This window comes from Pteronotus mesoamericanus, unplaced genomic scaffold, assembly GCF_021234165.1.
Source record: "Pteronotus mesoamericanus isolate MK-2021 breed Mesoamerican mustached bat unplaced genomic scaffold, CSHL_Meso_final contig_100, whole genome shotgun sequence".
Lineage (NCBI taxonomy): Eukaryota > Metazoa > Chordata > Mammalia > Chiroptera > Mormoopidae > Pteronotus > Pteronotus mesoamericanus.
Genome location: NW_026554999.1, coordinates 11,045,500 through 11,066,319, shown reverse-complemented (window position 1 = coordinate 11,066,319; position 20,820 = coordinate 11,045,500). Strand labels below are relative to the sequence as shown.

General features: G+C 36.8%; 1 protein-coding gene across 1 annotated transcript in view; it reads left to right on the top strand.

Moving 5' to 3' along the window:
• MDGA2 (MAM domain containing glycosylphosphatidylinositol anchor 2) overlaps positions 1–20,080 on the top strand; it is an 873,596-nt gene extending 853,516 nt beyond the window's left edge. Inside the window, exons 16-17 of the mRNA XM_054592473.1 lie at positions 17,233–17,338; positions 19,992–20,080. Of these exons, the coding sequence (XP_054448448.1) occupies positions 17,233–17,338; positions 19,992–20,080 (195 nt within the window). The remainder of the gene's footprint in view (positions 1–17,232; positions 17,339–19,991) is intronic.
• The last annotated feature ends 740 nt before the right edge of the window (positions 20,081–20,820 follow it).

The following is a 20,820-nucleotide window of genomic DNA, read 5'->3' as shown; positions in this document are numbered from 1 at the left end:
TCACAAAAAGAGATTTACAAAAATGTTCAAAGCAGATGTTCAAGAATGTTCAAATGAATAAAGCTTTATTCACAATGGGTCAGACCCTAGAGAACTTCACTGTAATCATCTCTTCTCATTTCAACTGAGAAATCAGAGTGGGTTTGCATAGTTGGTGTGCAAAGTAGTTATTATTTCTGGTGCTTTTTTGTTCCTTTTTGTAGATCCATGTTTCCATCTGGTATCAATTTTATTTTGCCTGAAGGACTTCATTTAATATAGATTGTAGAGTGAATTTGCTAAACATGAATTTCTTTCACCTTTTGAACTTCTGAAAAAGTATCACCTTTATTTTTTGAAAGACATTTTCTCTGAATATATAGTTAGTATTCTGGTGTTTCCTTTTGAAACTTTAAGGATGCTGTTCTGCTGCCTTTGTTTCCATTGTTTCCAAGGATAAATTTGCTGACACTCTTAGATTTAGTCTTCTATATGTAATGTGACATTTTTTTCATTGCTTTTGAGATTTTCTTTGTATCACTAGCTTTGAGCAATTTGACTGTGATGTATTTTTGTAGTTTTCTTCCTTTTTTCATGCACTTGGAGTTCATGGAATTCCTTGGATCTGTGGGTTTATAGTTTTGATAAAATGTAAGGATTTTCTGGCTAGTGTTTTTTAAATGTTTTTGCTCCCCCTCCTTTTCTTTGAAGACTACAATTACACATATACAAGGAAGGACTCCTGCACGCCCCCACAAAAAAAAAAAAAAAAAAAAAAAAAAAGGGATTTAGCCCTCACTGGTGTGACTCAGTGGACTGAGTGCCAGCCTGCAAACCAAAGGGTCGCTGGTTCAATTCCCAGTCTAGGACACATGCCTGGGTTGTAGGCTAGGTCCCCAATCGGGGGCATGCGAGAGGCAACTTCACATTGATGTGTCTCTCCCTGTCTTTCTCCTCCCTTCCCCTCCCTAAAATAAATAAATAAAATCTTTAAAAAATATATTTATAAAAAATCTCTACTTATTCTTACATGTTTAAATGTTAGTCACCTTCAAAGTACTCTCCATTGCATGCAATACACCTATCTAGACAGACATTTTTTCCACTGCTCAAAACAGTTTTTAAATTTGTTTATTTTGATGCTTTTTAGTGCTTCTGCCATTTTTTGTTTTACCTCTTCCATATTGGCAAATCATTCCCTTTGAGAACTTTTTTCATCCAGGGAAAGAAAAAAATAGTCACTTGGGTGAGATCAGGTGATTAGAGAGGGTGGGGCATGGGTCATGCCATTTTTCGTCAAAAACTGCGGAACACTCAGAATGGTGTGGTCAGGTGCACTTGTAAATCACCCATCATGAAATGGGCAAATACATTGTTAAGAGTCTGCAAAAAAAAAAAATCACTGTAGCTGAACTCAGTCTCTCACAATAATTCCAGCTGGAACACTGATACAGATGGGTTCCTGTAACACTCACCTAGCAGAGGAAGCCTGTACTACAAAGGGCCCACCAACCAGAAGATTATTCTGGTTTTTGGGGGGATCCTCCTCATATAAGGACCCTTAAAGGTGTTACACAGCTCATTAAGGCTTCAAAATGTTTAATTTTTTTGTATTTGTGTTTCATTTTGAATAGTTTTTATTCTGCCTTCACATTCACTAATATGTTTTGAAATATCTAATCTGCCTTCAATACTATTTAGTGTATTTTTCATCTCAGCTTTTCATCTCTGTAAACTCAATCTGAGTCTTTAAAAAATACTTCCATGTCTCTAGTTAATGTTTTGAACATATGAAATCAAATTATAATAATTGTTTTAATGTCATTGCTTGCTAATGCTAACATCTTTGTCAGTTCCTGGTTAGTTTTGATTGCATTTTTTTCTCCTCATTACAAGTCATTATATTCCTGTTTCTGTGCATGTCTGGTAGTCTGACTGGATGTCAGACATTGTGAATTTTACCTTGATAGGTGCTAAATACTTTTCTGTAAATATTCTTTAGCTTTTGGGGGATGTTAAGTTACGTGGGAAGAGTTTATCATTGTTGATCTTGCCTTTAAGATTTGTTAGGTGATTCAGTGAATATACTTCTGGGTATATATTCCAAGAAATCCAAAACACTAATCTGAAAGAGTATATGCACCCCTGTGTTCATTGCAGAGCTATTTACAATAGCCAAGACATGGAAGCAACATTAGTGCCCATCAATATATGACTGGATAAAGAAGCTGTGGTACATATATACAATGGAATATTACTTGTCCAGAAAAAAAATGAAATCTTACCACTCATGACAGCCTGGATGGACCTAGAGGGTATTACACTAAGTGATATAAGTCATTGGAGAAAAACAAATACTATATGATTTTATTGATTTCACTGATACGTAGAGCTTAAAGAACAATATAAATGAACAAACAACAGAAACATACTCATAGATTCAAGGAGGGGAAGAGGGTTAGGGGACTGGGTGACAAAGGTGAAGGGATTAAGAAGTACAAATTGGTAGCAATAAAATAGGCATGAGGATCTGAAGTACAACATAGGAAATATAGTCAATAATATTGTAATAAGTACGTATGGTGCCAGGTGGGTACTGGGGATATCAAGGGATGCTTTGTAAAGTATATGATTGTCTAACTGCTCTGCTGTACACCTGAAACTGATACAAAATCACACTGAATATAAAATGCAATTGAACAAAAGAAAGAAAAAAAATTGTTAGGTGAGACCAGAGCAGTATTTGGTATAGGACTAATTATTTCTTACCATGAGGCAAGAGCTTTCTGAGAACTCTACTCTAGACAATGCCCCATGGATTATTAGGTTTTCCACGACCTGTGTGAGCTGGGTACTATCACTTTAATTGCACTCCTCTGGTTCTTTTTTAGGTTTTGGGTAGTTCCCTTAAATTAATATCCTGATCAGCACTGCTCTGAATATATGAGGGGCTCCTCTGCAGACCTCTCTTTCTGTGCAACACTTTCTTTGACAATAGTCTACCCTGCACACTCGAAGTGCCTTAGACTCCTGGGACACTGCACTCCATCTCTTCAACTCAGATTTTGTACCAGGCCCCACCTTTGTTTTGTTGGCACCATGGTCCGTAAATTCTGTATAGGGCAGGAGTAGGGCCGTGTGCTTCCCACCCCTCAGGGATCACTGCTCTTCATTACCTGATGTTTTGTGTCCTGAACATCATCATTTCATAAATCCCGTCCAGTTATTTGGTTGTTTCAGATGGGAGGATATATCTGGTTCTTGGTACTCTCTCTTGGCTGGAAGAAAATCAAAAAGTAAAAATTTTGAATCATAAATGCATTTCTAAGCTATTTTAATTACAGTGGAAAATAAAGATAAATAAAATCATTTTTTGGATATCTGTGTTCTTTCATGACCTAATATATTTCTAGGTCCATTGGCTAATGGTTTTCATTCATTTCATAAATCTTGATTATTGAAGGAAACATGAAGCACTACAACACAATCATATCCTTTTTAAATTTATTTTTGTTTTGTTTTGGGGTTTCTTATTTTGAACTTTTTTTTTTAATAGTTCTTTTATTTTTTTTTATTTTTAATTAATTTATTTACTTTTTAAATACATTTGTCTCTGCCTTCCCCCCCCCCTCTTTCCCTTGCCCCCTCCCACCTTCCCTCCCTCAGCTCTTCCCCTTTGGTTTTGTCCATGAGTCCTTGCTATATGTTCCTTGACTTTCCCCTTCCCTTCCCTTTCCCTGCCCCCCCCCTTCCCTCTTGTCTCTGTTGATTTCTTTTCCTTTCAGTGTTGCTGGTCATATTTGCTTTGCTTCTTTGCATTGTTGGTTAGGTTCCGCTTATAGGTGAGATCATATGGTATTTGTCTTTCGCCCCCTGGCTTATTTCGCTTAGCATGATGCTCTCCAGTTCCATCCATGCTGTCGCGAAGTTTAGTAGTTCTTTTTTCTTTCTGCTGCGTAGTATTCCATAGTGTATATGTACCATAATTTTTTGATCCAATCATCTACTGATGGGCATTTAGGTTGCTTCCAACACTTGGCTATTGTAAATTGTGCTGCTATGAACACTGGGGTGCATAGGTTCTTTTGTATTGGCGTTTTGGTGTTCTCAGGGTATAGTCCTAGCAGGGGAATCGCTGGATCAAAAGGCAGTTCCATTTTCAGCTTTTCGAGGAAATTCCACACTGCTTTCCATAGTGGCTGCACCAGTCTGCATTCCCACCAACAGAGGACTAGAGTTCCCTTTTCTCCACAGCCTCGCCAGCACCTGTTGTTTGTGGATCTGTTTATGATGGCCATTCTGACCGGTGTGAGGTGGTACCTCATGGTGGTTTTGATCTGCATTTCTCTAATGGCTAGTGATGCAGAGCATCCTTTCAAACGCCTCTGGGCCCTCTGTATCTCCTCCTTAGAAAAGCATCTGCCCAGGTCCTTTGCCCATTTTTTGATTGGACTGTTTGTCTTCTTGGAGTCAAGTCGAGTGAGTTCTTTGTATATCTTGGAGATCAAACCTCTATCTGATGTATCATTAGCAAATATATTTTCCCAAATGGTTGGCTCCCTTTTCATTTTGCTGATGTTTTCTTTCGCCGTGCAGAAGCTTCTTATTTTGATGAGGTCCCACTTGTTTATTCTTTCCTTTATGTCCCTTGCTTTAGGAGACATATCAGTGAAAAAATGGCTGCGTGGGATATCTGAGAGTTTCCTGCCAATGTTCTCCTCTAGGACTTTGATGGTGTTGCGACTTATATTTAAGTCTTTTATCCATCTTGAGTTTATTTTTGTGTATGGTGTCAGCTGATGGTCCAATTTCAATTTTTTGCATGTAGCCATCCAGCTCTCCCAACACCATTTGTTGAAGAGGCTGTTATTACTCCATTTTATGCTTCTGCCCCCTTTGTCAAATATTAGATGTCCATAGAGACCTGAGCTTATTTCTGGGCTTCCTATTCTGTTCCACTGGTCTATGGGTCTGTTCTTGTGCCAGTACCAGATTGTTTTGAGTATAGTGGCTTTGTAGTAGAGTTTGATGTCCGGTATTGTGATCCCTCCTACTTTGTGTTTCTTTCTCAAAATTGCTGCAGCTATTCGAGGTCGTTTATGGTTCCATATAAATTTTTGAAATGTCTGTTCTATTTCTGTGAAATACGTCATTGGTATCTTAATAGGGATTGCGTTGAATCTATAAATTGCTTTGGGTAGTATGGACATTTTGAGGATATTAATTCTTCCAATCCATGTGCACGGTATATGCTTCCATTTATTTGTGTCTTCCTTAATTTCTTTTTTCAATGTTGTATAGTTTTCTGCATACAGGTCTTTTGTGTCTTTGGTTAAATTTATCCCTAGGTACTTTATCTTTTTTCGTGCTATATCGAATGGTATATTTTTCCTGATTTCTTCTTCTTCTATTGCATTGCTGGTGTACAAAAACGCCTTTGATTTCTGAATGTTGACTTTGTATCCTGCTGTTTTGCCAAATTCACTTATTAGGTTGAGGAGTTTTTTGGTAGAGTCTACAGGGTTCTCTATGTACACTATCATGTCATCTGCAAACAATGATAGTTTTACTTCCTCCTTTCCTATTTGGATGCCTTTTATCTCTTTCTCTTGTCTGACCGCTGTGGCTAGGACTTCCAATACGATGTTGAAAAGAAGCGGTGAGAGCGGACATCCTTGTCGTGTTCCCGATCTTAGTGGGAAAGCTTTCAGTTTCTGCCCGTTGAGTATGATATTGGCTGTAGGTTTTTCATATATGGCCTTTCTTACGTTGAGGAATGCCCCATTGATTCCCATTTCGTTGAGTGTTTTGATCATAAATGGGTGCTGTACCTTGTCAAATGCTTTTTCTGCATCTATCGAGATGATCATGTGGTTTTTGTCTTTTCTTTGATTTATGTGGTGTATCACGTTTACTGATTTGCGTATATTGAACCATCCCTGCATCCCTGGGATGAATCCCACTTGATCGTGATGGATAATCTTTTGAATGTATTGCTGGATGCGGTTTGCCAATATTTTGTTGAGGATTTTAGCATCTATGTTCATCAGCGAAATTGGCCTGTAGTTTTCTTTCTTTGTAGGGTCTTTATCTGGTTTTGGGATCAGGGTGATGCTGGCCTCATAGAAGGAGTCTGGGAGTCTTCCCTCCTCTTGGATTTTTTGGAATAGTCTGAGAAGGACAGGGGTTAGCTCTTCCTTAAATGTTTTGTAAAATTCTCCTGGGAAACCGTCTGGCCCTGGACTTTTCTGTGCTGGGAGTTTCTTGATTACTGCTTCAATTTCCCCAACCTTTATTGGTCTGTTCAAGCTTTCTGTTTCTTCCTCCTTCAGTGTTGGAAGATTATACTTTTCTAAAAATTTGTCCATGTCATCCAGATTTTCAAATTTCTTGGCATATAATTGTTCATAATAGTTTCTGATGATCATTTGTATTTCTGTGGTATCAGTTGTTATTTCTCCTCTTTCATTTCTGATATTATTAATTTGGGTCCTCTCCCTTTTTTTCTTGATGAGTCTGCTCAAAGGTTTGTCCACTTTATGAATATTTTCAAAGAACCAGCCTCTGGATTGGTTGATCCTCTGAATTGTTCTTTTTGTCTCTGTCATTCAGTTCTGCTCTAATCTTGACTATTTCCTTCCTTCTACTTGCTCTGGGATTTATTTGTTGTTGTTTCTCCAGTTCTTCAAGTTGTAGTGTTAGGTCTTTTATTTGAAATGTTTCTATCTTTTTAAGGTAAGCCTGTATTGCTATGAACTTCCCTCTCAGGACCGCCTTTGCTGTGTCCCATAGGTTTTGGACAGTTGTCTGTTCATTTTCATTTGTTTCCAGAAATTTTTTTATTTCTTCTCTTATCTCATTATTGACCCATTCATTGCTTAAAAGTGTACTGTTTAGTCTCCATGAGTTTCCAAGTTTTTGAAGTTTCTCTTTGAGTTTGATTTCGAGTTTCAAGGCCTTGTGGTCTGAGAAAAAGTTTGGTATTATTTCAATTTTCCTGAATTTACTGAGGCTTGCTTTGTGTCCTATCATGTGGTCTATCTTTGAAAAACTGCCGTGAGCATTTGAAAAGAATGTGTATTTTTCTTCTTTGGGATGTAAGATTCTATATATGTCAGTTAAGTCTCTTTGATTCAGCGTTTCATTCAGCGCCACGATATGTTTATTAATGTTTTGTTTGGAAGATCTGTCCATTTTGGACAGTGGGGTGTTGAAATCCCCTACTATCAGTGTGTTCCTGTCTATATCTTTTTTGAAGTCATCCAACAATTTCCTTATAAACTTGGGGGCTCCTATATTGGGAGCATATAAGTTTACAATGTTGATGTCTTCTTGATAGATTCTTCCTTTAAGTATGATAAAGTGCCCCTCTGGGTCTCTCTTATGGCCTTTGCTTTGAAATCGACTTTGTCTGATACAAGTATGGCAACGCCAGCCTTTTTCTCATGTCCATTTGCTTGGAATATTATTTTCCATCCCTTTACTTTCAATCTGTGTAGGTCTTTTGCTCTGAGGTGGGTCTCTTGTAGGCAGCATATGTGTGGGTCATGTTTTCTTATCCATTCAGCTACCCTGTGTCTTTTGAATGGGGCATTTAGTCCATTCACATTGAGAGATATTACTGATAGAAACTTACTCATCTTTTCTCTTTGGACTTGTGTTCCTCTCTGTCTCATTCTTTTCCTTCATCTGCTTAAACCAGTCCCCTTAGCATATCTTGGAGTGCTGGTTTGGTAGAGATGTATTCTTTTAGCTTTCTTTTGTCTGGGAAACTCCGTATTTCTCCTTCTATTTTAATGGAGAGCCTAGCTGGGTAGAGCAGCCTTGGCTGTAGGCCCTTGCTTTTCATGGCTTGGAATATTTGTTGCCATTCCCTTCTGGCTTGGAGTGTTTCTGTTGAGAAGTCAGCTCCTAGGCGTATCGGGGCCCCCTTGTATGTTACTTTCTCCTTCTCCCTTGCTGCCTTCAGGATTCTCTCTTTGTCTTTGACATTTGCCATTTTAATGATGATGTGTCTTGGAGTGGACCTCCTTGGGTCCTTCTTGAGTGGGGTCCTCTGTGCCTCCTGGATCCATGAGAGCCTTTCTCTCCTCAAATTAGGGAAATTTTCCATCATTACTTTTTCGAGGAGGTTCTCTATTCCTTGCTCCTCTTCTTCTCCTTCTGGTATCCCTATTATACGGATATGATTGCGTTTCAGGTTGTCCTGCATTTCCCTAAATGCTTCTTCATTCTTTTTGAGCCGTTTTTCCATTTCTTGCTCTTTCTGGGAGCTTTTTTCTACCTTATCCTCCATCTCACTGATTCGATCCTCAGCTTCATCCAGCCTGCTTTGGATTCCTTCTACTGTGTTCTTCAATTCAGAAATGGTATTCTTCATATCCTCTTGTGTCTTCTTGATAGTTTCTATGTCCTTTTCCAGGCTGATATAGTTTGCTGTAAGATCCTGATAGTTTCTCTGCAGTTTCTCATAGTTCTCTTTGAGCTGGCTGAGCTCATTGAGCTTCCTTAGAACCATTGTTTTAAATTCCATATCTGATAGTTCCCTTGCCTCTATTTCATTGAGCTCTCTCTGTGGGGAGTCCCCTTTTCCACTCATTTGGGGAGAACTTCTTTTTCTTCCCATTTTTGTGAGAGTCTGTTAAGTATTTTTGTCCTTTACTTTTCTTTCTTGGCTTGCCTCTGATGATGTCAGTTGTTGACCCTATAGGGCCTTGGGTTGTTTGTTTGAGCCTTTCAGGAGTCTAATGCCTGTGTCTGACTCCTGCTTGGAGCAGCTCTGTGACCCCTTCGGTCAGGGCTGGGCTATTTTTTGGGATCTCTCTGCGCTCTCACGAGAGCTCCTTGAGCGCGTTCCCAGCGCGGCAGGGTCCCCCACCTGCCTGGGCTCGCATGTGTTTGCCCCAGACCAGGGGGCTTATTCGCGACCTCCCGTGCTCATCTGACCTCCCTGGCACGCGAGCTTAGCGGCACTGGTCAGTTTAGAGTCTTCTATTGTGTGTTTTCCCCGCTTTTGGCTCTTTGGGTGCGTTGCTTGCCCTCGCCAAATGGGGACTACGGAAATGGGAGGAAATCAGCTCTCCGGTTAATCCTGTTTCTGGTCTCTCCTCCAGGGACTCTGGGCAGCTCTACTTATTTTGTGGGCTGCTCCGCAATCGCGGCGGGTAGGTCAATTTACGCCTGCCCTTGCCCCTCTGTGCACTCCCTCGCAGGCCGTATGGGTGCCAGTCTGTGTGAGGCCTGCCGGCAGGTGCAAGTGTTCGCCAGCCCGCATGAGTCACACACACGCTCGCCAACCCTCGCCAGTCACTCGGCGCAAGTGTGCGAGCCTGCTCTGGGTGTTTTGGGGGTGTCTATGTTTGCTTTTCGGCTTTTGGCTCTTTGGGGGTGTGGCCTCTTCCCGCGCAATGGAGACTTCGGCAAGGAGAAGGAGTCAGGACTCCCCGGTTCCTCCTCCCGTTCTTTCCCCAATTCCTCCGTTTCTAGTCTCCCCTCAGGGGCCTCTGGGCAGTTCTGCGACCCCTTCAGCTGAGGATCCAACCCCTGTGCGGACTGCGTTTCAATCGCAGGCGGTCTGGTTCATGCGCGCCCCGCTTCTGCCTCTTTGGGGTCGCGCCTTTCCAGCCCACAATGGAGACTCCCGAACGGGGAGGGAGTCGGGACTCCCCGGTTCCTCCTCCCGTTCTTTCCCCAATGCCACTGTCTCCAGTCTCTCCTCAAGGCTCTCCCAGCCAGTCTGCACTCAGCCCCGCAGGTCACACGCGCACAAGCTGTGTGCGGAGCGCACAAAAGGCAGGTTGATTGATTCCCTTATGCCTGAGCGAGATGGTAGCTGCAGAGTGGGAAGTGCGTTATCACCGGGGCTCCACCGGCCGCAGAGTCAGTTCTCTTCACAAAGTTTTCCTCACTAGTCTTTTCCCAGGCACCAGCCCACCCTGCTGCCGCCTGTACCCAGCGATCAAGGAGGGTGGCTGCCGCTGCAACTTTTGCGTTTGCCCTTTAAATGTCTTTTTGCATCCCCAGCCACCTGTCTCTGGCAGAGAGCACCCCTAAGCTTTTCGGGGTTGCGTTTTGTCTGTATTTTCTTGGTTTTAGCTGCTGTAGTTTAGGGGTTCCTGTTTATGATTCAGACCCCGTTCTTCTCGGGGGGAAGCTAACTGGCCCTTTCAATGTCCCTCTGGTGCCAGTGCCCGTGCGCACCCAGCCCACCCTCTCGAGCCTCCACCGCACTTCTCACCCGTTGGGATGTGTGAGAGTCGAATCCGCTGTCCGCGGCACCAAGGCTCCTCTCTCACTATCGCTCCACTGCTTTCCAGGTGATTACTCCATTATTTAGTTGCAATTCCAGTTTGGTTTTGGGAGGAGGTCAGCGTGACTCCCTTTCACTCCTCCGCCATCTTTTTCTCTCTCTTATTTTGAACTTTAATCAAAGTATTTTTTAGTAAAAAATTGTTTATAAAATATGAAGCTTTTCAGAAATATAGGAAAGCATGGTAACAATTGTATGAAATATATTTACATATAAATCAAGTTGTGAGAAGTTTTATTATTCAGATGTAGCTTTATGGCATTCTAGGACATCTTTAATTCAAGTGGAAAGGATATCTCTTACCTCTTGGAATTCCTTTTTGTTTTGCATTATTGTTTTTCTTTAGTTTCATTTTTGATTTTCATCTTTATTTTTATCAAATCATTTTTATTATTTTTCAATTACAATTGTCCCCATTTTTCCCCCATTGCCCCCCTCTGCCCATCCCACCCTCTACTGCCACAGTCAGTTCCCACACTTGTGGTCCATGTCTGCGGATCATTCATACATGTTCTTTGTCTAGTCATTTCCACTTCTTTCCACCATTATCCCCCTCTAGTCACTTTCAGTCGGTCCCATATTTCCAGGCCTGTGGTTCTACTTTGTTCGTACTTTATTTTGTTCATTAGATTCCTCTTATAGGTGAGACCATATGCTATTTGTCTTTCACTGACTGGCTTATTTCACTTAACATAATGCTCTCCAGTTCCATCCATGCTGTTGCAAGTGGTAGGAGTTCCTTCTTTCTTTCTGCTGTGTACTATTCCACTGTGTAAATGTACCACAGTTTTTTGATCCACCCATTTACTGATGGGCACTAAAGGCTTTTTCCAGCAGTTGGCTATTGTAAATAGTGCTGCTATGAACATGGGGGTATGTAGGTTCTTTTGAATTGGTGACTCTGAATTCTTAGAGTATATTCTGAGCAGCATAATTCTAAATGAGATATAAATGATTGTGAGCCTCTGACTCACTAACATTTGCATTGTCTTATTCATTTGGACTTTCATGCCTTTAAATTAGTTTGGTCCATAATCCCTTTAAAACATAACCACTTAAAAATTCTTGCAGTGTGCCCAATTAGTTGTTTAGCTGAAAATAAAATTATTTTGTAGTCCATTTCAGGGTAAATTGAAGTTTTGTCATATGAAATTTCTCTTGTGGCTCTTTTTCTAGAATTACTTTAGCATGATCAGTGCTTATAATGAAAATATATTTTGCTGGATTTGGAAGAATTAGGGTAAATTTTCCAACAAAAGTAAAATTAATACAGTGTTAGTCTTAGAATATTACATATTTTATACTTTGCACCAAGGAAATTAACCATTCCTTTTAGTACTTTGCTTCTTTCATAGCATATTCTAAATATTTTCTAGAGACATTGTGGCACATAAAATATTATCTTTTTATTTTCTTATAGGTGAAAGTAATTCTGGAGAATTTCCATTCTTTTATCCTCATTTCAAGATTTGGATATAGGTTTTGGGCCTATTTATCTTAAACTACACTAATAATTAACCTTTAGTAAGGATTAGAAAAAAGATTATGGTGCTTCTATTATATCATGCTGACTTTATGTTTATCTGACTAAGCATAATGTTAATCTGGAAAATGCTGTCCTCCTAAATAGACATCACACACTCATGCAGATACATAGTGAGCATTTTGTGCCAAATTCCATGACAAGTACATAAACATGATGATGGCTCCAGAAGCAACCGCTGAAAACATTTTCCACTTGTAGTTCACAGTGCAATTTCTTTCCTTCTGTTTCTGCCAACAATTACACTCTTGTGGTATTATTTCATATAAGAAGCTCTGCCAACTAATTGACTTTTATCTAGCAAGTTGGACTGGCATAGTCTTCTGAAATTAAACTCACTGTTCATGTTTGTATAGCTTCCCCGGAGAAGAAGCGAAGGCTACCCACCTGGTTCACATTGTTGTAATAGTTAAGGCTAGTTCAATTATTTGCTGACCCAGTGAAAAAATAAAGGTAAAATTATTAATGTTAATTTATATTTAATTAATAATTAATATTTTCAAATTTATACCCTGAAGTTTATCCAAGTGTTGTATACTGTCAGTTTTCAAACTGTATTCTTGGACTTTGTGTTTGTCTTAGCAATGATGATCAGAAGGCATGTATCTCTCCTCAGGAAAAAATAATGTTGTGAACATTTGCAGAAAGCACCATTAATGCTTAAGTCAGATTATCAGAAGTGCACTGTATTCTTTGACTCACCCTCTACTTTTACTCATTAGTGCTGCATGTATCTAGCTCTTACTCAGAAATTATATATGAATATAAGCTTTGACAGCATCACCTATATCTCTGTCTCTGTATTCACATCCATATCTATGTATAAAGCATCATAATGCGTGTAAGAAACTGTCAGTCTATGAATCAAAATGATTTTGTGATAAATCACAAATATATATATATTTATGGAAATATATATATATATATATTTGAACTTCCGCTTGCATTACAAACCAAGAGTTAACTTTCTAATTATGCAGTATTTCTTGCATACTGAGTTTGCTGAATTGCATATACATACTGTGAAAACATTAAAATTTAAACTTATCATTTCAGTGAGAAAAGTCCTTTTGAATAATATCATCATGATTGTGTAAGAGGAAAATATTTGCATAAACTGAACTCTCTATTAGAAGACCTAAACCTCAACATTTTCTCCCCAAGTATCTAGATGTTGTTAATTTATTCTTCATGGCAATTAAACCAAATGCATTTTGGAATATAGAGGAGGAAAACAACAAAGATTTATCTTTGTAATATAATAGTAGTCAGAACTATGATTGTACTTCATAAATTATGGCATAATTTAACCTATTCTACTAGAGAGCATTTCAGATTTTTTCATTATATACAGGTGATATCTGCCAAGTTAGGATACATCATAAAAGTCCCTCATTTTTATATCTGAGGAAAAAATGTCTGTCACCAAGGATTTATTTTTATAAACTCTTTAAAGTTGGGCCATGGTGCGTTCTTAAATTTAGCATCTATGCATCTTATTTCTGTTATCTATCTCACAGTCAAAACAATATAAAAAAATGTATCCCTTTAGTCTAAGTCTGGAAGCCATTCATAAGTTTACTAGAATCTACAAAATTTTATTATATTAATTCAAAGATATAATTTTACTTGGAGTTCAGAGCATAAATATAACAATGTAATAAATATTTCTTTGTGAGAGTCAAGACCAGTTAAACACAGTCTGTGATTCCTGAATAGCAAAACAGCTGTGGAGATTAACTGGAAACAAACATTCTGCTCAGGACCTTTATCTTCCTGCTCAAATTGGACCCTGAGGAAGACTACAGTATTTCTCTCATCTATTTGGTTAGATTTCCTGTTCTCATGGCCTTATAAATAAATATTAAACACTGATTATAACTGTACTGAGTGTGTGAGAGTCAAATTATTTTTATCATTCCTGTAACAACAGCTACTCATTCCCTAATTTATTTCCACACAATGTATGAAATGCCTGCTATGCTTATATAATAAGTAATCAACTTGTTTTATACAGTGACAAACTGTGTTTTTCATAGTTGTACAGATAAATGTAAATAATAGATTTACAAATCAGCCTATTTCTTCTACTGTGACAATTCATTCATGATCACCAAGAATTGAAGTATTCATGTAAGAGAATGTTCTAGATATGGGCAGTCCTCTGGACACATGAAACTTTGACTTTTGCTAATTTGTACTTTCGCTTTTCAGCCAACTGCACACCTACAGTGAACATGTTGCCAGCAGGAAGGTAGTACACATACTCAGTTTTATTGGTCAGCCAACTCTGATGTTGACCACAGAAAGCTCACCAACACTCCCTCCCAATCTGACCATAGCAAAAAGGGAGCAGCATCTGTCACAATCTCTCTGCCTTGGACTTTTATTGTTAGTATAAACCTGGGTTCCACCTTGTATTTCTGATCAAGCTGCACAGAGAGGCCAAAGGAAGAGAAGACAAAGGAAATTAGCAGAGAAAGTAGGGGTGTTTAACGCTTTAAAGTCAGTAGCAGAAGTTTTGGAGTTTTGTAAGCAATGACACGATCATCCTAGGAGCAGCAGTTAAGAAAATTTCAGGAATCATTTTGATGATTTACATATTTTAATTTTGATTTTTTAAAATGACCCCATTATCTTATGTTGACTCTTATCTCCAGGTAACAAAAAAACTTACTGAAAATCATTATGTACTTTAAATAAGAAAAGCTGTGGTTAATTTTAATATCTACTCATGTCTGCATGACTAAGATGGGAAATCCATGTATTCCGAGCCCGTGTCTTCGAAATCCCTTCCTATGAAAGGATTATAACTTCAGCTTCTGATTAAGTTTTTTGTAAGCAGGTGCAGAACATTCTAACCTACCCTTATTAGCCTTTTCACCAGGAGCTCACTTCGCACACAGAACATATCCCTTTACCTTTGCCACGGCTACATTGCAAACCCTGTGTTCTGCTCTGCGAGCAGTGTTTATTCCCTTTCCTTTCTCTCCCCACCTTATCAAATGATAACTTGTAATGACTCAGGAGGTTTCCCCTTACCATATCAAATTTTCCCAAGTAATACGTTCTTATTCCTGCTTCATTCCAGAATTAAAACTTGTTGGAGAGGCAGAAATCTACACTTTACTCAGTTTGAATCCTTAAAATACCTGCATAAAAGAAAATTTTCTGATGACTGTACTTCACTCACATTCAATAAAGTATTAGCCTTGTGGCCAAAATGGAAATGTTTGATTTTATGAAATGAGACTCATATCAATATGAATCTATGAGTTTTGACTTTCTCCAAAATAACATTCCATTCATGCTGTTATCTTCAGGAGAGAAGACTCAGCATCCCATAACTAAAACTATAAAGGGGATGGGAATAACCACTGATTTATTCTAACATTGATTCTCTACCAGGTAAGCAGCATATATCAAAAAAGTAAAATACCCAAAAGACTTAGAAACACAGGGTTAGGAAAAAAACAATGCCTTCTCACAGACAGAGTGGTGATAGGGACAGTTTTTCATGACCTAAAGAGCCATGTGCTCTAAGTAAGTGTGTCTAAGAATATTTTGGAATGCATTCACCTCAGCCTTGTCCAGTATTGTAATATCGAACAATAACAAAAAGGTACTATTGGTTAAATAAATATCTACAAAGTGGAATATTCTGCAGTCACTAAGACTTCTTTTCCATCTATAGTGCTCTTGAATGTTTATATTACTAGTGTTTTTAAAAATCCTCATTTGTGATTTAAACAGTCATCTGAAGGTTTTTTAGCCACTCCCAAGATATCTTCCAAAACACCAACCCCAAGTCAAATATAAGTAATTATTTCCAGACAGCTTAAGAAATGCTTCATTGCAGACTCTGAAGATGAGCATTTGTATACTGCCAGTTGGTTCAGAATATTTGAATGCTGGCCTGCAGTTTTATTATGGCTTCAATGATACAGGCTGTTTTGGATATTTTTCCAAGAAATAGCTTTGGACTTTTCCAAGACATAATTCTTTATTAACTTACCTCATCATAAGTAAGCAGAGAAACTTCTTTGCAGAAATTAAATATAATAATAAAAAGTCTCAGTATTTTTCATCTTCAAGTTATGAAAATAATTCTTATTTTTACATGTTATTTATGCAGGGGACAGGAACTCAATATCAAAGTTGATAACTAATTCCTCTACTTACTAATTAGTTCACTTGATAAAATTATAGTAGTTGTATATCAGAGACCAGTGGATCAAAGGCTGCTTTTCAAAGGATGCTTAGATTCTCTAAAAATCACCATGAGTTTGCCTTTAAGATGCCATATTAAGATACCATCAAAGACAAAAAGTAAAAAACAGTTGTATTCATACAGACTTTTACTATAAATTGCTGCAATGAAATAAAGCTAGAAATTCTACAAAAGTGCACACATCAGCTTGATGTTAAAATTGATCTTTATTAAGCTAACTATTCTCTGGCAAAACCAAAATACACATTTCATTTTGACACATAGACATTTTTTCTGGGACTATAGTTTGCCTTTTCATATCAGAAGGGTTACAAGGTTTAACTAGAAGCAAGAAATAAATAAAGGGTTATAGAAAAAATTCTGAAAAGTTGTTGTTTCTATAAAAGTGAAATAATAATTGTTAAAATGATTTGCTAATTTTCCTTATATTGTCATTGTGTCCAGAATTTTATGATAAAGAGAGATGATATTACTCATCTACTCTTTCAACACTCATGTGTTAAGCCTCAGTGCCACCCACTGTTCTAAATACTGGAAATTCAAAGATTGTCTACGAAACACTCACCATATGTAGACCCATAAATATCTTCAAGTGTTTAAAAATAGAATGTCAAAAGTGAAATCATAGTGGTAAATTATAACATTTGGGGAATATGAGGAACCTATTCACTGTATTTGCAAGAGATCAAACAATTTTCTAAAGATGATAAATCCTTGCTCTGGGCTTAAAAAAAACACATAATACTGTTGTAGAAAACCCAAAACTGATTCATTCCTTAAAATGTTTAGAAAACCAGTGTTATACGTTTATAGAAATTTGGAGGGAATCTTTTATAGAGAAATAGTGTTCAAAAAATTTTTTTCCTTACCCTGGAGAATAAAAAGTAATAGGATATGTAGTAGTGGTTTAATTATATTATGCAATTAATTATAGTTTTATTTTAAAAAACAGCACAGATTTTTTTTTGAGGAAAAAAAACATATACTATGCAAGGCATATCCCATTACTTGTTTTATTAAGATAATTTGGTTTTGGAAAGGATTTTGAAGGTCATCAAGCATAAAAGGTATTTGGATTGACAATTTTAAGTTTTGCACCTCAGTTTCTTAATAGAAAGTCATCTGAAACTTAAAGCTCTACATTTAGGTTTCTTTCATTCATATTTGTAGCTCATTTTTGAAGGTATTCGAGGTTCTGGCATTGAAGGGGACATCGCCATTGATGATGTGTCAATTGCGGAGGGAGAATGTGCAAAACAAGACCTGACAAGTAAGAGTAAGTGTCTTTCTTGAACTGGCTTGATGAAATGTTAAATTGTGTAATTACTATCAAACTAATATATTATAATTTAAAAAACATTTAGTTTGTTTATTTAGAATTTATTATATATGAGATGATAAAATTTTGAAGATAATTTAAACTCAAAGTGTTACATTTGACTGTATGCTTATTTGCCCTAATATAAAAGTAATTTCAATTTATGCCTATTATTTTTAATTAGGATTTAAAAATATTTTTAATTTATATTATTAAGCAGAGGTTTATAACTTTTCTCAAAATATTTGGCTAATCTATATACTCAGCAAACATTTATATAGACATACATCTTTTTATTTATTCAGTTTATAAAGATATTTCCTAGGTATCAGTTTTGCTAAACATTTAAACAAATTTAATATTGAAAAGTCTAAATATACATATATATTTATACGTATAAATATATATATATGTTAGCCCTATTTTTTTTCTGGTATTATTAACCTTTTCTACCTGAACCACAATCAATTGTTTAGTAATTTGGTTTCATTTTTACTCTGGTTTGAATATTATAGTTTAATGATATTTTAAAATTTTATTTTTCACCACATATCCATTTTTATGTAAAAGAGATGTAAATAAAAATGACAAATAATGCAAGAAACATCAGAATTATGTATTGGGCTGCTTCTTATAAACATCATTCTCATATTATTCATTTGATGTTGAGAAGTCCAAAGTCTTTCTGGTTCCAAATTCTTCCAATTGAACGATTTTCGTAGAACCATCTGGAATCTTCAATTTTGTGATCATATAAAAAGATATCAATGAAACAATTTATAAAAATAAATTCATCAATTATTCACATACAAAAGGAGCATGAGATCCCATTTTGTTTTAGGTCTAGAGCAAATCAGAATCTTTGTTAATTGAGTATAATTAGTGAGAAATTATATCAGTGTAGTTGTTGAAAGTAATATTTGTACAAAAGCCCAGCAACTGCTCTCTCATATAAACTGAATTGGTTCAACTTTTACACATTGTAAAAAGACAAAAACTGAGATTGTGCATAACAGTGAGCCATTTTGCTCATAGTTTTACCTTCTTGTACATTATACCTAGCAATTCAAGGAACCCATTTAGTAAAAATTTCACCCTGTGTCTGGCTAATTTTGCCTTAGACAACTAATAGCTGTACTCAAATGCAATAGGTTTGTCAAATGCACAGGAAGCCATGCTTTCTCCTCAGAGAGGAATGCAATTGCCTTTGGATTTCACAACATGAATCAGTGATAGTAATATATTAACTGAAGATAGTTAGAATTTCATACAAAAAATTTACATTTTTGATAATTCAGTCACAGAAAATATTATAAATTAAATTCAACAAGGTGAATTAACCTTTCAAAAGAAGAAAGCATGAGAACATAATTAACTCCTGAAAGAAAAAAGAAAATGTGGTAACAGTAGGCGCAGTGAAATGAGAATGAAAACTGGTAGGGACCTTATTATTACACAATAGAATGTTTTCTTAAACTAAGCCAGAAAAATATTTGGCTGTTTTAAATGAGATATATCTATAAGTATTAAAGTTATATTTAGCTTCTCTAAATCAGAGGAAATATAATTTTACTTAAATAAAAATATTCCCTGTGGTATGAGGAAGTATCCTGTTACACTTGTCTATTTGTCATTTATATAATTCATTTTGATGAATAGTGTTTGATGAGTATTAAATTAATGTTAATGTCTAAGCACAAACCGGTTTGGAGGCCCAAAGCCCATTCTGCTTAGGCTCCAAACCCCACACAGGCAATTAACATTATTATGGCCACACCTTCAAAAACTGAGACTGTATGTGTCTTATTTTCAAAACTCAGCTCTGTCTTTGGCGATCGTCATTCTGTAAATTAAGTCAGGCTAATGAATTACTGGATTTTCCTATGTTAGCATTCTCAGGTAAGGTATATATTCTAAGATATATCACCTGAACTTGAGGTTTTAGGTGAAATACAACTCTGGTAGAAATCTCATGGCAGATTGCTGGAAGGAAGTTTTTAGTTAGAATGAACTTCATGGTGCTTCTAAAAATTAACGCTAAAGAGATAATTATTTACTTAATTTATAAATATTGGACTGATCTACACATACATAATCCACTATATATGCAGTAGCTAATTTCTCTACACATAATAATTCCTTCCTATTTTTTGTCAAGGGTCAGGGTTTTTTTTGTTTTGTTTTGGTTTTTTCCTCTCAGTCTTTAAGCTTCAATATTTTGGAAGTTTGAAATAAAATGGTGGCATTTAGGATTTCTGAGAATATTCTATATGTGTATGATTTTATGTTGCTAGCAGAACTCTTAAGTTGAGTTCAGTCACAAACCCACAAAATATCTTCTGAATGAGTTTTTATATCATTTTATGTCAATTTAAATCTGAAAATATGTTTATTTTGTCAAATGCCTAAAACCATACACCTAACTGTACATGTAAGTTACATTCCTTTCACTCGTCTTTGAAATTAAGCCGATAAATTAAACTGAAAAAAAAAAGTTTTCCAAAAATGTTTTCCATATGCAAAAATAGTTTCATTAGTTCACTGAAGTTGTTACATGGAATACTTATTTTTTGTTTGGTTGTTTCTTGGCACTTGTTTTCCTTGTCTTTAGATTCCGTTGATGGTGCTGTTGGAATTTTAGTACATATATGGCTTTTCCCAGTTATTGTCCTCATCTCTATCCTAAGCCCTCGAAGGTGACCTTATCCTGGCAGAGGCTGTAAAAGATCCACCAGGCACTGGCATGAAGAGTCTTTGTAAATGGACACTGAAAAAACAAACTACCAAAGATTCCTCCACTGACTACTGACTCAAAATAAAATAATAAAAACAAATTTTTTAAGCACTGGGGATAAACGGACATCATGGAAGTATAACTTATTTCAAACTGCATATAAAAGATAGTCTTGACCTGAGTAGAGAAGAGACCTTCAGGTGCTTTTGTGGCTATAACGATTACAGCATTATCTGGTCATCTGGTTGAACTCTGGAAAAAAAAAAAGAGCTATAGAAATTCTTGTCAAAGCACAAAGTCATGGCTGGTTTTGTTTTAAATGAATAGTTTGCTTGTTACCATGGAAACCTAATGGCCTGCCAACAAAAACCTCACTGTAAACAGGGTACATGAAGAGCTGGCATTTATTTTCCTTTGGAGAAGGTTTTACGTAGAGAATTAAACAAATGTAGGTCCTTTTACCTTTGGTTGTTACCCTTCCTTGAAAAGAACCCAAACTCAGAATTATTTAAAACATTCATCTTCCCCACCTTATCACCATCCTACCTTTATTGCTTTTATTTGTTTTCCTCCCATGGCTAAGCTAGATAACTGTATGCTGTCTCTTTTTGCATGCACTACTATCCAGGAGAGTAAACCTGGGCTTACAAAATACACAGGCTTATCGGAGTTTGCTCGCGGCCACTTGAACACCCAAATTAAGTCA